This window comes from Indicator indicator, chromosome 28, assembly GCF_027791375.1.
Source record: "Indicator indicator isolate 239-I01 chromosome 28, UM_Iind_1.1, whole genome shotgun sequence".
In the NCBI taxonomy this organism is placed as follows: Eukaryota; Metazoa; Chordata; class Aves; order Piciformes; family Indicatoridae; genus Indicator; species Indicator indicator.
In genome coordinates this window covers 2,322,863-2,339,435 of record NC_072037.1, presented here as the reverse complement: position 1 = coordinate 2,339,435, position 16,573 = coordinate 2,322,863, and the positions used below count along the sequence as shown (strand labels likewise).

General features: G+C 51.5%; 1 protein-coding gene across 1 annotated transcript in view; it reads right to left on the bottom strand.

Annotated features, from left to right (window-relative positions):
* Nucleotides 1-2,900: 2,900 nt before the first annotated feature.
* LOC128976204 (discoidin domain-containing receptor 2-like) overlaps nucleotides 2,901-16,573 on the bottom strand; it is a 40,287-nt gene continuing 26,614 nt past the window's right edge. The window contains exons 11-16 of the mRNA XM_054393352.1: nucleotides 14,789-15,033; nucleotides 11,767-11,888; nucleotides 11,260-11,457; nucleotides 6,916-7,150; nucleotides 4,233-4,382; nucleotides 2,901-3,041 (exon numbers count right to left, since the gene is read on the bottom strand). Of these exons, the coding sequence (XP_054249327.1) occupies nucleotides 2,901-3,041; nucleotides 4,233-4,382; nucleotides 6,916-7,150; nucleotides 11,260-11,457; nucleotides 11,767-11,888; nucleotides 14,789-15,033 (1,091 nt within the window). The remainder of the gene's footprint in view (nucleotides 3,042-4,232; nucleotides 4,383-6,915; nucleotides 7,151-11,259; nucleotides 11,458-11,766; nucleotides 11,889-14,788; nucleotides 15,034-16,573) is intronic.

Genomic DNA, 16,573 nt, shown 5'->3' with positions numbered 1-16,573 from the left:
TCCATCCCTTGCCCCTTGTCCTGTCCCAGGGCACAAGTGAGCAGAGCCTGTCCCTGTCCCTTCCTTCCTGATTCCCAGCCCTCAGGTATTTATAGACATTGATCTCACTCTTCTCCACTGCAGACTGAACATCCTCAGGTCTCTCAGCCTCTCCTCATCAGGCAGTGCTCCAGAGCCTTCAGCATCCTTGTAGCCCTCCTTTGGAGCAGATCCCTGTCCCTCTTCAACTGGGGAGCCCAGAACTGGATGCAATATTCCAGGGTAGGGCCTCACGAGGGCAGAGCAGATGGGAAGGAGAACCTCCCTCCATCTGCTGGCCACACTCTTCTTACTGCACCCCAGGATACCATTGGCCCTCTTGCTCCTCAGCACAGACACCTGGGTGAAAAAAAAAAACCAACACCAACCAAAAACCAGGATATTGCCTTTTGTCAAGGTTATCATTAGAATTTATTGATATGAGAGCAACTTCTTATGTCAACATGTCAAGGGAGGAACAGCACATCCTGACCTAACAGAAGCACAAAGCCCATCCAGGGGAGGTTACAGCACTCTGGTTCCTCTCCACACCAGAGCACAGGAGCCCACACACACAGCTGGGTGTTCCTTGGGTACATTTCCTGGGACACGATAGAAATACTCCAGAAACACACCCAAGTGTGCTTGGCCAGCCACCAGCACCCACCAGGCTACAGCAGGGGCCACACTGGCTTTGTCTCCTGTCCCCCAGCTCCACACAGGCACACACAGGTCACAGCAGCTCACCCCAGGTCCCTCCAGGCAAAGGAGAACAAAAGTACCCATTGGGAGGGAGAGGCACCTGAGCACATGAAGCCCTCCCAGGCAGATCAGATGGCCTGGACCCTCCAGCTCCTCAGGACCAGCTTGGATGGAGATGCCCACACACAGGCAGGGGAGCCCTACACAGGGTCTGCAGCAGGACAAGCTGGGCATGGTCCCACCAAGTGAGCTGCAGCTGGGCAACTTCAGGATGCAGTTTGTTGTGCCCAGGGAACAGACTTGGCCATGCCAAGCTTCAGTGGGGAGACACTGGCACAGGTTGCCCAGGGAGGCTGTGGCTGCCCCCTCCCTGGAGGTGTTGAAGGCCAGGCTGGATGAGGCCTTGAGCAACCTGGGCTGGTGGGAGGTGTCCCTGCCCATGGCAGGGGGTTGGAACTGGATGAGCTTTAAGGTTCCCTTCCAACCCAAACCATTCTGAGTCCTGACAGCTGCCTATCCAGAAGCATAATTTTCTTTCCACTGAAGTTCTGCTGCTGTTAGAGCTGCTTTGGCAGTCCCCCTCTCAGCAGTGCCCTCTTGCAGAGCTCAGAGCACAGGCAGCCATTCATCCTGGGCTTGTGGCTAGGAGAAAAAAAAATTATCTTTATGATCTTGACTGGAAATATAAACTCTGCTGGGTGCTGCTTACAAAAAAGCCAAGTGCTGAGCTTTCATCTTCCCTCAGCTCATGAAACATTTGGTTTGGTCCTAAGTAGCTCGCTGAACAACTAGAGAGGGAACAGCAAAGTATTCCCTAGGCACCTGGTAAATCCACAATGGATTTATTGTAGAAGGAGCTGAATTCTCCAACTCACTCCCAACTGGATTTCAGAGCTCTCTAAAGCCCTCCAGAGAATGAGCTGTTTGTGACAGGACAAACAAGAAACAGTCCCAAGTTCAACAAGCAATGGCCCTGTGCTGTGCAGGCAGCGTCCAGACTAAGACACAAACCCACTCTAAGGGGATATGCCAGTCCCATCTCCCACTGCCAGACTGGCAATAAAGGAGCCTGGAGTGCACCTGCCTGGCTGATAGCACCAACCCTGCTGCTGCAGCCCTGAGGAGGAGCCCCTGGCACTGGGCACAGCTCATCCCCTGCTCCGCTGCCCTCCCTGCGAGCTCCCTCGCGGCAGGTTCTGCTCTCACCGCAGCTCCCTTCCCTCTGCACATGGAACAGCACTGACTTAGAGATCTCCTATTACTGGGTACTTCTACAGGGTTAATTGCACATCAGTCCATTGTGGCTACAAGTTTGTTAGGCTAATGAATCTACATAGTGACAGTAGTACAGTATCAGCTACTTTTCAATACAAACTCCCTAACCCTAGCCTTAATTTGTAGGCCAGAAGAAGATCTTCTAAACCTCCTTGACCTTCCTCTGACCTTTAACATTCATTTGCAACTTTTTTTTTCTTTCTCTATTTTCTTTTTCCCTAGAAAATAAAAAAACAAAAATCCAGTGTGGGGAAAAGGCACATACAGAACAAAAGCAGTGCTTAACAACCACAGGAAAAAAAAAAAAACAAACACAAAGAACACGATCTCGGACTCGGGGTATCAGCATCCGCCGCGACTCCCAAAGGGTTGCCAAATGCTTTGTCAGTTCTCAAGTCCCTTCAACCATCTCCTAGCTCTAGACATTTCTTAAGTCTCTCACTGTGCCTTGCCTGCAGCAAGAGCATGCAGCAACACCTGCTAATGTGCACAAGACTTCCATTGGAGTTAATGGAAAAGTTCTAGAAGACTGAAGCCTTCCCTTGAAGTCTGTTCTCAAGCGGTAGCGCTCTTGCCACCGGTAGCTTTTTCTTCCACCCAGGAGAGAGCTCCAAGCCCCTCAAGGTTTTGCCCAAAGGTGTTTGGGCATCTTAGGAAAACACCCCTCTCACAGTATTCCCAGGAAGTGATTCAGAAGAGGAGATGATTTTTCAACCAAATGAGATCCTCTGGTCCTGTGTGTGTCAGACCATGGCCAAGAGAATGAGCAGCTGCCATGGACGTCTCAACTTAAATACGGCACAGTCAAGGGAGGAGAGCAAGGTGGCCTGACCATCTCCCCAGGAGGTACAGGCCAAAGAGACACCACAGTCACTCTGTTCTCAACAGTCTGTCTCTTTCTGGAGTCAAATGTTTGATTCCATTTGCTCTAGCAGGAAGTGGTGAATCATGTCAAACGTGGGACGGTCTTTGATATCCCTGCTCCAGCACTTCAGCATCAGGTCAAACACAGGGTTAGGACACAGAGGAGTCTGGGAGAGATAGATCTGAAAGGAAGAAAGGGACAGCTGTGTCAGTGGTGGTTTTTTTTTTCTTCATGGAAGGACTAAACCTTTCCCAAGCAAACAACAAGAGGACAGACTCATTCCAGGTTTACAAGGCACAGCCATCATGCAGTGGCTGAAATCCACGAAGCACAACTCTGGCAGCGAAGCCTGGATGGAGCTGTGACGCCATCTCAAGTGGCACTGCAGACACTCTGCCAGCTTGTCTGATGAGTTGCTCACAAAACACTCCTTTGTCCCTCAGGAAACACCAGAGCTTCAGAGAGATTTGCCTTCTGAGTGACAGCAAAACACAAACCAAACCCAAACTGACCACAGTTAAGATCCAAGTACATTCACTCACCGTAGAGAGCCCATGAGGCTTTCTAAGCATCGTGACAGCTTGTTAGCAGGGACAGAAAAAACACCTTTTAGAGCTCAGCTAAAGCATACCTTGGCAGAATTCTTGTTGGTTTGGGGCTTCCCTCCCTCCCCTCACTTCAGTATACATCTTTGAGGGTCTTCACTAAATCGTTAGTACTCAGGAGACAGTGAACAAAACCTCACATTCGTTTTACTCCCTGTAAGCCTTTGTTTGGTGCTAGAGGTGAATTTGGGGAGAATGGGAAACTCTTCTCAACTGGAATTCTCCCTTTTTTTGGGTACTGAGGGGATGGATTGTCCTGCATCACCCCTGGGATCTCCCAAAGACAGCAGCAGTGGAGTGCATGGTCCTGAACGGGAGTTAGAGAAGACAGAATGACAGAAAAAAAAAAATGCCCTGCAACAGCTGGAGATGGCCAAAAGCCTCTTGGCATATTACAGGAAGTATGTGATCCCTGGGAACTAACAATTCCTCCTTCCCCACCTCAGCTGGTGCTTCCTCATCTTTCAGAGAAAATGTCACTGGAAGAGAGCTCTGACAGAAGAAAAGAGCAAAAGGGATGTGTAGGAGAGCCCAGAAAAGCTAAGGAGGGCAGGGCAGATCGGAACAGAAGTGGCATAGCACAAGGAGGAAGCACTGGACGGGGCCAAGAGATTCTTCCAGGGGGACTCCAAGAGAGTAAAGCTGGTGCAATGAGCCTGGATAACAGGGAAGACACACTTGAGAGGATGAGTAATAGACACAGGGGCAGCAGAAAGGCTCTGTGAAGATGCAGCTGGAGGTGAGCAGGTCCCACTTTGCTCTCTCACCTGCCTGCCCTGGCTCCGGAAGAACTCTCCGGTGTTCTCGATGACTTGCTCGTCGGACAGCAGGCTGTAGGGCTGCTCCTTGCACAGCACAAACATCTCCCACAGGGTCACCCCAAATGCCCAGACATCACTGGCTGTGGTGAACTTGCCCTGTGAACAGAGAGGATGTTGTAAGCCCAGGCTGCTGACAGGCCACATCCAGCAAAAAGCATTTAGCCTCCAGCCTCTGCAGCTGGAGAGGAGGATGCAGAATTCAGAGCTGGGCAAACAGCCTGGAAAAGAGAGAGCAGAGCAGGTGAGCTGGGCTCAGCAATGCACAGAGGGACTGAGGTCTGACATGGCTGCTTCGTGGGGTAGAAGCAGCACATCTGTGGGACCCATGGGACAGCTCTAAGAAGGTGCAGCTTTCACTGGGGCAAACCTTGCAAAACAAGGAGCAAGCCCCAGAGAGAGCCAGAGACTGCCAGTGCTCTGGAGGACAGCTGCATCTGCAGCTTAGGAGAAAGAGGGGTGGAGAGCTGCTGCCTACCTCCACCCAAAACACAGCAGCACAGCACAGCAAAGCCTTTGAAGAGGGAGCAGAGCCCTTGGGGTGAAAGCAGAGCTGGAGCAGACTCCAGACTTAGAGCAAGGCCAAGATAATTTGGATCTCTGCACATTAAGAAGTCGGTGACAGTCTGCCTGTTGTCCCTGTTTTCTGTCTTCAGAACTGTGGCCAGACAGGCTGTGTTTGGAACAATGTGCTTCTGAAGGAGGAAAAGGAGCAAAAAAGATTGCTCAGAAAACAACAGAAAACAGTCAGGGGCTGCAGAGCCTGTTTGGGCAGAAAAGACACAGACAGCCCAGACTTATGATAGCATCACAGAATGGGTTGGGAAGGACCTTAAAGATCATGCAGTTCCAAGCCCCTGCCATGGCCACAGACACCTCCCACCAGCCCAGACTGCTCAAGGTCTCATCCAGCCTGGCCTTGAACACCTCTAGGGAAGGAGCATCCACAATTTCCCTGGGCAGCCTGCTCCAGTGTCTCCCCACCCTCATTCTCAACAATTTCTTCCACATCTCCACTCTCAATCTCCCCTTTCCCAGCTCAGAGCCATTGTTCCTCACCCTGGCACTCCCAGCCCTTGTCAAGAGTCCCTCCCCAGCTCTCCTGAAGCCCCTTCAGGTACTGGAAGGCTGCTTTAAGGTCTCCCTGGAGCCTTTCCTTCTCCAGGCTGAACAGCCCCAACTCTCTCACCCTGTCCTCATTGGGGAGGTTCTTTGCCCTCTGATCATCTTTGTGGCCTCCTCTGCACCTGCTACAACAGTTCCACATCCTTGTCCTGAGGGCACCAGGACTGGACACAGTACTGCAGGTGGGGTCTGAGCAGAGCAGAGAAGAGTGGAAGAATTTCCTCCCTCATCCTGCTGGTCCTCTGGCAACCCCAGCAGCCTGGCAGTGTGTGGAAGATGGGAATGGTTTAGATGCAAGCTCTAACCAGGGACCCTTTAGAAAAGCTCAGGCCTCTCAGCCTGTGTAGCAGAAGGCATCACAACTTTTGCAGGGTGTGTTGTAAGCAAGCACAGCCAGGTGATCTCATCAACTAGTCTGGGAAAGAAACACTGGGCTGAATATTAAGGACCTGCCTCCAGACTGCCTGTGTCTGGGCTCTTGAGCAATTTCTTAAGGGGAGACAGCAGGAGCTTTAAACATAAAACCAAAACCCCAGCCTCAAAACCAGACTTGGTTCTGGAAACTTGAATTTTCATCCCCACCCTCTCAGCTTTGCAGCTGGGGGAATCAAGACAGAAAAGTGACTGACAGTGCCAGCAGGAATCCTGAATGCCAGGCACAGAACAGAGACTAGGACCCAGATGAGGGCTGAAGGGCAGGATCCATCCAGAGGCATGAGAACAAGCTTGAGAAGTGGCCCCAGGAGTGTAGGTGGCAGGAGCAGGGAGGGGATTATTCTGCCTCTCTGCTGCACTCTCCTGAGACCACTCCTGCAGTGCTGGAGCAGCTCTTGGGTGCTCAGCACAGACAGAGACCTGTTTGAGCAGGGCCAGAGGAGGCCACAGCAATGCTGGCAAGGCTGGAAGCCCTCTGCTGGGAGGCCAGGCTGAGAGAGTTGGGGTTGTGCAGCCTGGAGAAGAGAAGGCTCCAAGGAGACCTTCTGGTGGCCTTGCAGTGCTTCAAGAGCTGATCAGAAAGCTGGGGACAGACTTTTGAGCAGGACCTGTTGTGAGAGGCCAAGGGGTGAGGGTTGGAAACTAAAATAGGAAGATGGAGACTGGAGAGAAGGGAGAAATGTTTGATGCTGAGGGTGGTGAGAGCCTGTCAGAGGTTTCCCAGAGAAGTGGGAGGTGCCCCATCCCTGGAGCCATTCCATGTCAGGTTATTTGGGGCTCTGAGCAACCTGTCCTAGTGGAGTATGTCCCTGCTGAGTGCAGGGGGGCTGGCCAAGATGACTTTTGAAGGTCCCTTTCCATCCCACACATTCCATGATTGCACGACCTGTGCTGTATTTGCCAGGGGCTCCTTTCCCAACACGAGTTATGCCCAGTGCAACCTGAAAGACTTCCCCAGCTGGAAGCATGCATTCTGTTGGTGTGAGGGCCTTGGCCACCGACGTGCCACTGCTCCAGGGGCAGAGTGAAAAGGAGAGGACCGGGGGAGGGAGTGGTTGTGCACGGGGCCTACCAGGAGGATGCTCTCCCAGGCCATCCAGCGGATGGGCAGCACAGCCCTGCCCTGGATGCGGTAGTAGTCCCCACTGTACAGGTTCCTGCTCATCCCAAAGTCTGCAATCTTGATGGTGTGGTTGTTCCCCACCAGGCAGTTGCGAGTGGCCAAATCTCTGTGCACGAAGTTGAGAGATGCTAAATACTTCATCCCCGAGGCGATCTGGGTGGCCATGTACAGCAGGTTCGAGTGGCTGCGGCGGGAGAGAGCACAGCAGAAGGGAAAAATCAATCCGTGGGCACAGCCTCTGAGATCCTACCTCCTCCTTCTCCCTGCCTGAAGCTGTTGCTCTCCCCACTCAAGCAGCCCAGTCTCCCCTGCACTTTGAAGGGTCCCCCCAGCAGGTACCTCTTGGCTCTCTGCTCTCAGCAAGCCCTGCAGGGTCTGCTGCGTGCAGCCCTGCAGGCAGAGGGGCAGGACAGGAGAGGCTTCTCAGCAGACTCCTCCTCATGACTTGCCAGCCAGCCAGAGACGCAGCAGGGAGGTGCATTACAAATACCCACGAGCCACAAAGACTTAAAAACATGTGACCTCTCTGCAGGGAAGGGCTGCTCACCACATTTTGTGCACTGAATACCAGGCCTGAGAGACAGGTGGGATGGTTGGACCTTGCCATGGCAGTCAGACCCTGGCAGAGCCAAACTGCACTCCTTGGCAGGGGGGGTTCATTCCACTCTCAGTAAACAACTCCCATGCAGACAGATGTCTGAGCTAGTTCACACCAGCCTCCTTCAACCTGAAACTCTGGCTGGAAGGGACAAAGGAGAGGCTGAAGGATCAACCAGAGAGAAGAAAAACTAGAGGCAGAGCCAAGTAATAGAAACCAAGTAGGAACAAAGTGAGTGAGAGTGCTAAAGTCAGGTAAGAGGTGAGGAAGAGATAAAGGAGACCAGTTTGAGGCTGTGGCCAGGGACTAAACCCCCAAGTCTAAAGATGAAAGCTGTTTCAGATGTGCAGGGCACTGGAGAGAGCTGGGATATGGTTCTTGCCTGCTGCAAATCCTGTCTCACCCTACAGTTCTGCTGTGTTGGGACTGCAGGATGCCAGCTTAACACTCCCCAACAGGACTACTGCCCACTGCCAGCTGCCTGGCAGAAATGCTGCTGGTGTCTCCCCATGGCAAGACCAAGCCACCTCCTGTCCAGTCCATCGACAGAACTGACCCTAACCACTGCCTAGTCCTGAAACTAGACCCAACTCTAATCCTTTGGGGAGGTCCATGCCAAGGCTGAGCAAGGCAGCAGCTTCTGATCAGTGCAGGTTTCTTGATCAAGCAGAACATATCAGTCCTACACACAGCCCTCCCCTGGGGAAAGGATCTCTGCAGCTTTTGCATGAGATTGAATCATTCCATGAAGGAGGGAGATAAAAGCCACCACTGACAGCAAAGGTCTCTCTTTGCCAAGTATTCTTCTGTTGGCTGATGAAATCCTTCTTTACTGAAGCTCAACACTTGACTCCCCTCATGTAGAACTTTTTTTTTCAGCCATCCAGAACACATCTGAACCTTCTAAAAAACCTAAGGGACATTCTTGGTTTTCATCCCAAAATTCCTGCTGGAATGCAGCTGGCTTCCCCTATTAAAGCAATATGTGATGCAAGCCCACCAAGGTAAACAGATGGTCACAGCAGTAACCACTATGCCCAAGGTGGTCACTGTGACCACAACAGCTGACAGCCAGGGACACCTCATGGGAACATGAACTTCCAGAGGCCTCAAGAACAACTTCCCACACAAGGCAGGACTAGGGCCCACAGCATGTGCTGTGGCAATGGCTGGGCTAGAGGACGATCATAGAATGGTTTGGTTGGAAGAGATCTCCAAAGCTCATCCAGTCCACCCCCCCTGCACTCAGCAGGGACATCCTCCACTAGATCAGGTTGCCCTGAGCCCTGTAGCCCTGTCCAGCCTCACCTTGAACATCTCCAGGGATGGGATCTCAACAACCTTCCTGGGTAACCTGTTGCAGTGTTCCAGCACACTCATGGTAAAGAGCTTCCTCCTAACATTCAACCTAAATCTACTTCCTCTAATCACCACCTGGCAAGCACAGCAGACAGGACCATGAGCTCTGCACTGCTGATTCATTCCAGAGACAGGAAACAAGTGGAAGATGTCCCTGCTCATGGAGGGGGTTTGGAACCAGATGATCTCTAAGGTCTCTTCCCAACTAAAAGCATTTTTAGATGATTTCAATGGAGATTGTCCCTTTCCTGGGGCTCTCCAGACACAGGGCCACAAACAAACCAATGAAAGTGAAAGCAAGTGAGAAACTCTCCTAAGAGAAAGGAATGAAAGGAAAACCCAGGTTCACAGAATTGTCAGGGTTGGAAGGGAGCTCAAGGATCATCCAGTCCCAACCCCCCTGCCATGGGCAGGGACACCTCACACTACAGCAGGTTGCTCACAGCCACATCCAGCCTGGCCTTAAACACCTCCAGGGATGAGGCTTCCACCACCTCCCTGGGCAACCTGTGCCAGTGTCTCACCACCCTCGTGGGGAAGAACTTCTTCCTGACATCCAATCTGAATCTACCCACTTCTAATTTTTTTCCATTCCCCCCAGTCCTGTCACTCCCTGACACCCCAAAAAGTCCCTCCCCAGCTTTCTTGTAGCCCCCTTCAGATACTGGAAGGCCACAAGAAGGTCTCCTCAGAGCCTTCTCTTCTCCAGACTGAATAACCCCAACTCTCTCAGTCTCTCCTCATAGGAGCAGTGCTCCAGTCCTCTGCTCATCCTTGTGGCCCTTCTCTGGACACCTTCCAGCACCTCCAGATCTTTCCTGTACCAGAACTGGACACAGTGCTCCAGGTGTGGTCTCAGCAGAGTGGAGCAGAGGGGGAGAATCCCCTCCCTGCCCTGCTGGCCACACTTCTCCTGCTGCAGCCCAGGCTCTGCTTGGCTCTCTGGGCTGCAAGTGCTCACTGCTGGCTCCTGCTGAGCTTCTCATCCCCCAGCACCCCCAAGTCCCTCTCCTCAGGGCTGCTCTCCAGCCAGTCCCTGCCCAGCCTGGAGCTGTGCTTGGGATTGCCTGGACCCAGCTGCAGGACCTTGCCCTTGGTCTTGTTGAACTTCCTGAGGTTGGCTTGTGCCCAGCTCTGCAGCCTGTCCAGGTCCCTCTGGATGGATCCCTTCCTTCCAGCCTGTCTGCTGCACCACACAGCTTGGTGTCATCAGCAAACCTGCTGAGGGTGCACTCAATGCCACTGTCCATGGCACCAACAAAGATGTTGACCAATCCTGGTCCCAGGTCTGATCCCTGAGGGGCTCCAGTTGTCCCTGGCCTCCACTGGGACATAGAGCCATTGACAGCCACTCTTTGGGTGCAGCCATCAAGCCACTTCTTTATCCACTAAATGCTCCATCCATCAACCCCAGACTGCACCAGCTGGAGAGCAGGATGTGGTGTGGGACAGTGTGGAAGGCTTTGCTCAGGTCCAGGTCAATGACATCAGTTGCTCCCCCTCCTTAATCCATTAATGTTGTGACCTGATCCTAGAAGGCCACCAGGTCTGTCAGGCAGGATTTGCCCTTGGTGAACCCGAGCTGATTGTACCCAATCACCTTGTCATGGTTTTAAAACTGTCTTTTTAATTTTTCTTCACAAAGTTCAAGCAGAGAAGGTGAAGGAATGTAAATAAATCACTCTTGGGTGTAAGAAAGCAAAATCATGATTGTTCTAAACACTTCCATTGGAGAGAGAGAAATGTTTAAGAATCTCTACTCAAAACAAGGTTGGAGAGTTTAGGGCAGTCTGAGTCTGGGTTCTCAGCCTGCCTGGCTTCTGTCTGGCTGCTGCTTTCTTTTCTTATCAGTGTGAAGATAACACACTGACCTAAGTCTAACAGCCTCTCTGCTTCTTGACTCTCTGCTTTCTGCCAGGAGGGTCTGGGGGGATTCCTTCTGGGTGGGGGAGAGGCCCCTTGGGGCAAGCAAAGGGGGCCTGGTTGTGCTTTTCTGTTGATTGTACCTATTTGTGAATGTTGTGAACAGTGTCTGTTTGTACAGATTCATTGTATTGCATCCTAGATTGTAGCTTTGCTTGTAAACACAGCTGGCATTTGCTTCCAGACTGAGCTAGCCTGGTCATGGGCAGTGTGTGTGGGGGGGGATTTCAGCCCTCACACTGGTACACACCTCTTCATTATTCTTCTTTCTCAGCAGCACCTCCAGAAGGATCTGCTCCATGATTTCCCTGGGCACAGAGGTGAGACTGCCTGTTCTATCATTCCCTGGGATGATCTCTAGAGGTCCTTTCCAACCCCTAACAACATTCTCTGATTCTATGAACTCCTCTTACCTGACGCAGGGAATGTTGTTTGAAATGGCAAACTTGCTGTAGATCTCCCTCTGGGAGAGGAACTGGTTGAGGTCTCCATTCTCCATGTACTCTGTGATCATGCAGAGGGGGTCGTCCCGCACACACACCCCCAGCAGCCGGATGATGTTGGGGTTCTTCAGCCGTGACATGATCTTGATCTCCTTCAGGAAATCGTTCCTTGCACAACAGAAAGCACAGGGTCAGATCCTCAGCTCTTTGGCTAAGGAAAGCAGAAGGGGCACTTAAGAGAATCTCAGCTCAGAGACATTGCCCAGCAGGTCTGGAAGCTGGGTTTGTGTCGGTGCTCAGCGTCAATCCCTTCCCCAGCACAGCACTGCAGTTTCACATCACCTCTGTTCCTACTGTCCACTCCTTGCCTGTGTCCTGTCACTCACAGGACTTAATCCAGAACATGACACTCCTGCAGAAGTTCCCAGGGGGTATTTTCTTGCCTCCTCAGCTGATGGGCACTGTGCATGTCCTTACCTGGCTGTTTTGTTGACGTCTGATCTCAGCATTTTCACCGCTACAAGGACCGGCTGGTGAGTGAACTCTGTAGAGGAGACTCCCAGGAATTCCAGCAGCCCATCAGCTTCACACAGGTGCACCTGCAGGACAGAAGGCAGATTATCACCCTCAGGCAGAAAACCAGAGGAATCACAGAATGTTAGGGGTTGGAAGGGACCTCAAAAGCTCATCCAGTCCAACCCCTCTGCCAGAGCAGGGTCACCTAGAGCAGATCACACAGGAACACATCCAGGCAGGCTTTGAATGTCTCCAGAGGAGGAGGCTCCACAATGACATCAGATTGAGACCATCGGTTTGGTCACTGCCAGCAGAATGACCAAATGAATGATCTGCTGAAGGTAACACCTCAGAGCCAGCCCCCAGTTTGGCCCCAGGTCCCTGACAAGGCATGCTCAATACAATGTAATCACAGAGTCAGAGAATGGTTTGGGTTGGAAAAGCTCTCTGAGATCATCCACTCCAACTGTCAACCCAACACCTCCACGGCCACTAAACCATGGCCCCAAGGGCCATGCCCCCAGGTTTCTTGAACATCTCCAGGGATGGGGACTCCACCACCTCCCTGGGCAGCCTCTGCCGATCCCTGACCACTCTTGCAGCAAAGTTTTTCTTCGTCTCCAGCCTAACCAACCCCTGCCACAATTTCAGGCCATTTCCTTTTGTCCTATCACCTGATACTGGGGAGAAGAGCCCAAGCCCCACCTCAATGCACCTCCTACATACACAGCCATGACATAGGAACACATGGATTGCAGCTTGATGCATCCCCAACACACTGAATTTACTGCAGGCTGGTTCAGTAGCCTACTGAGACAGTCCAAACCACCCAGTGAAGATGGGAGAGAAGTTCAGGATGGCCACTGTGCGTGGGCTGTCTGCTCTCTTCTGCACATGCACAAAAGCAGCACAGCTGCAGCAGGTCTGGCAAGTACAGCACAACACAGCAGCCACACAAGTCCAGAAATGCCCTGCAGGCTTGAGTCACTGCTCAAGCTTCACTGAGGAGCACCCAGGAATCCCAGACAGCTATCCAGAGTCTCCTGAGTCCAGAAAAAAAGGGAAAAAGAAAGGGAGAGAAGTGTGTGCACATCTCTTCAGCTTAATAAATGAAGAAACCCCAAATTTCTGCCAGGCTTCCATAAGAAGGGGGTGACAAGAAACTTGCTCAAGAGGTTAGCTGAGTGTATATTCAAATGGAGAACTGGGCAAAGTAGAAAGACCTGAGTGTGTGGGGCAGGAAAAAGGACTGGAGGAAGGGAGCAAACTGGATGTGTCAAAGACCTGCAAGCAGGGAGAGGAATGTAATGGGAGCCAAATGAATTTTACATGAAGAAAGCAGCAAGGGCTCATGTGACAAGCATGGTGAGGGGAAAAAAGGAGACAGCACAGAAAAGGGGACAGACCCAGAGGACAGAACCAGAAGTACAGGGATGGTGCTGCAGTTACCTGGAGAATGAAATCTGCTGTGGTCAGAAGACAGCAGGAGTAGGAAAGAAGCAGGGTTCTGAGCATGTGTAGTACAGGTAATGTGTCACCGAGCCCAGGCAGAGGATGGTTAGGAACAAGGAAGGAAAAAAGTTTGAAAGGCAAGGAAGCTCTGAGTGGAGAGGTAAAAAATGCCATGAGCTACGTTTCTAGAAGTAAGACTGCAGACTATGGCAAAGCAGAGCATTGTGAAGATGTCCAGCTTGGTAAAGACTAAGGAGGTGAGGAAGAGAGACAGAAGAACATGAGGGAAAGAGTCTGTGGGTATGAGGAAAGGAACAGGCTCTGAATCTGTCTCCAAGGAAAATGAAGCAGTCTGGCTGGGGCTGTTTGACAACACAAAGGAGGAGGAGGAAAAACTTTGACAGATATTAGGAGGACAGGAAGGAGAGGGAAGGAGGAACCAGTAGCAAAATAATGAGGGGAAAGAAACAAAACAAAACAAAAACAACTCTCTCTGTATCACTTTCAGAGCACAGCCCAAGAGAGGGCAGGATCCAGGCAACAGCAGAAGGAGCTACACTGACAGCCAGGTGAAGAAACTGAGGATATTGGCACACTCCCAATACATGGAATGATTCAGAAGGAAGGGAGTGGGATGGAGAAGAGAATGTGTGCCCTCAGAAGGAAGGAACTGCAAAGATGGGCTCCTCAGAGAAGGAAGCAGTCAGTAAAGGGCTGTGCTATGTCACAGCATTAATCAGGTTGGAAGAGACCTTTGAGATCATCAAGTCCAACCTAATAGGCAGGTAGAACTTAAGTGAGCAAAAGCTGGGAAGGAAAAAGAGAGAGTGGAAGAGTGGGAACAGGAGAGGGGAAGGACCTGCTCAGTATGGAGCTAGGGATATTGTGGAAATGAAGCAGGGAAAAGGGATGAGGTCACATTCACAGCTTGAAGGGAGCTCAAGGAGTGAAGGGAAAGGTGACAGATGCATGAACCTGAGGCTTCTGGCAAACTGGGGCTTGAGCAAGCAGCAATGATAGAGAATTTTTGAGGGGAGCAGAGTGCTTGGGCCAGCCTGCAGAGGCCCACCAGAAGCTCCAGCTTTTTCCATGGATGGGAAAGCATTTCACAGCCAGGATCAATCTGTCCTGGCCAGAGCCATCACCATCAAGCTCATGTGCCTACAGGTGGGTGACAGCCATCACACATTCAAGATGTCCACAGAAGACCATGACAGCCTCAACTCCCACCCCTGGGCCTTTTCTCTAAGTTCAGAACCAGGGATATAGACACTGAACAGAAGGAGTTGGCACAGTTCATCTGTTGAGGAGGACGTGGGGTCCCAAGCTGCAGCCTCCCAGGTGCAGACAGGGACTCTCTGAAGCCTGTCCTAGGGGACATCGACACCAAAGACACACATTAAATAAAACACTGATATGCAGAACCCTCAGCCCCCAAGGATGAAGCAGTGCCAGAGAGGCAGCTCAGAAGATTCATCTCTGCCAGGCATCTTCTTTCTGCTGGAGGAAAAGTGGAAGAGAAGAGCTGTACCTCTCCAAACTGTCCCTCTCCCAGCTTCTCCTTCAGTCGCAGCTGCTGCCGTGGGAATTCCCCTACTGAGATGTCCTTTTTGGTGAGGGAATCCACAGTGAGGGCTGGCACTGCATACATGTTGTTGCCTGTCACACCTTGCAGGTGGACAATATCTGTTTCAGCATAGTGAGGAACATTGTTCTGAAAGCCTTGGTGAGGAGTGGACTTGGTCAGGTCAGGCTCAGCGTAGTCCCCACTGCACACTAAGGGGAAACCAGAGACAGGTGGAGTCAGACACTGTTGAAACCAGCATGGCTCAGCTTCCACTCCTCTCAGCCCTGCAGGCCCCTGGGAATTCAGCCTAGCTGTGTGCCTGCCACCCTGTCCCAGACAGAACAATCTGCTTTAGCCAGGGCTTAAGGCAGAACAAGGCACCCTGCAGACACCAGGATGCCTGTGAGGTGCCAGTGAATTCATGTTGAACACTGCCTGCTCCAGCTCTTTAGAAGAGCTCAAGTTCTTGCCCAGACATGGAGACATGAGTCCAAAGTGATTTCCTGTTTGTGATTCATCCTGAACACCATCTGTTCCCCTTACCTGATGTAGGGATGTTGGCTGCAACATCAGACTTGTTCTGGGTTCCCTTCTGCAGTAAGAACTGACGGAGTTTTGCATGATGATGGAGTTTTGGAGGCTCCACTACCTCTGGCAGCTTATTCCCATCAGCATTGTGGGGTAGCTCTTTGTGATGAAGTCTGTGTGCCCAGTATCACACAGAACATTCCTCCTGCTTCAAATTCACAGCCTGACTCAATCCCAGCTAATCTCCCTGTGCAGTACAATGCTCCACCTTAGCAACTAGGCAGTGCTTGAGGAATGCAGCACTGCCTTCACTCAGGACAAAACACTGCTGGAAACATCCCCTTCTGCCTTCATCCAAAAGCTCCCCAGGGGCTGGAAGCCAGGGCACCACTGACAATTCTCTGCTGCCTTTCCCCTGCTAAAGGAATTTCAAAGAGCTCTTGATGCAGGACAATGTGCTAAAGGACTCCTCCAGCAGCCAGCATGGACAGCCCAGGAGTGCTGCAGCCAGCAAGTCCACTGCCAAGGGGCTGATGAGAGAAATCATAGAATGCTTTGGGCTGGAAGGGTCCTCCAAAGGTCATCCAGTCCAACCCCCACTGCAGTCAGCAGGGACATCCTCCACTAGATCAGGCTGCTTGTGAAGCCTGACCTTGAACAGCTCCAGGAATGGAGCCTGAACTACCTCCCTGGGCAACCTGTTGCAGTGTTCCAGCACCCTCATGGTGCAGAACCTGTTCGTAACATTCAATCTAATTCTGCTCTGCTCTCATTTCAAACCATTGTCCCTCATCCTATCACTGCAGGCCTTGGGCAACAGTCCCTCTCCAGGGATGTGCTTCAGGGGGCCACTGAGTACTTTTGAACTTACTTTCCTCCTCTTTTTTTTTTTTTTTTTAAGGTGAAGCAACTGCCTTTTTCTCAGCTCATCCTCTATTTAAAGCTGATTTTGCCAAAATGTCTGCACAAACTTCTCTCTGATCAGAACAATCCTGCTCTGACTTAGTATGACCTAATATATGACTTATAAATGATGTGTGATGGCCAAACCCAGCTCTTAAAAGATGACCTGGCTCCAAAGAGAAGAATGAAGGGAGGGCTGGTGCTACATCTGCCAAAGTGACATGCTAAAAAGATTCTGGAGCTCCAGAATCATGTCTTGGGTCCCTGGGCTAGTGCTGTGTTGCAGAGATCACCACTTAGGCTACTGAGAGGTGGTGC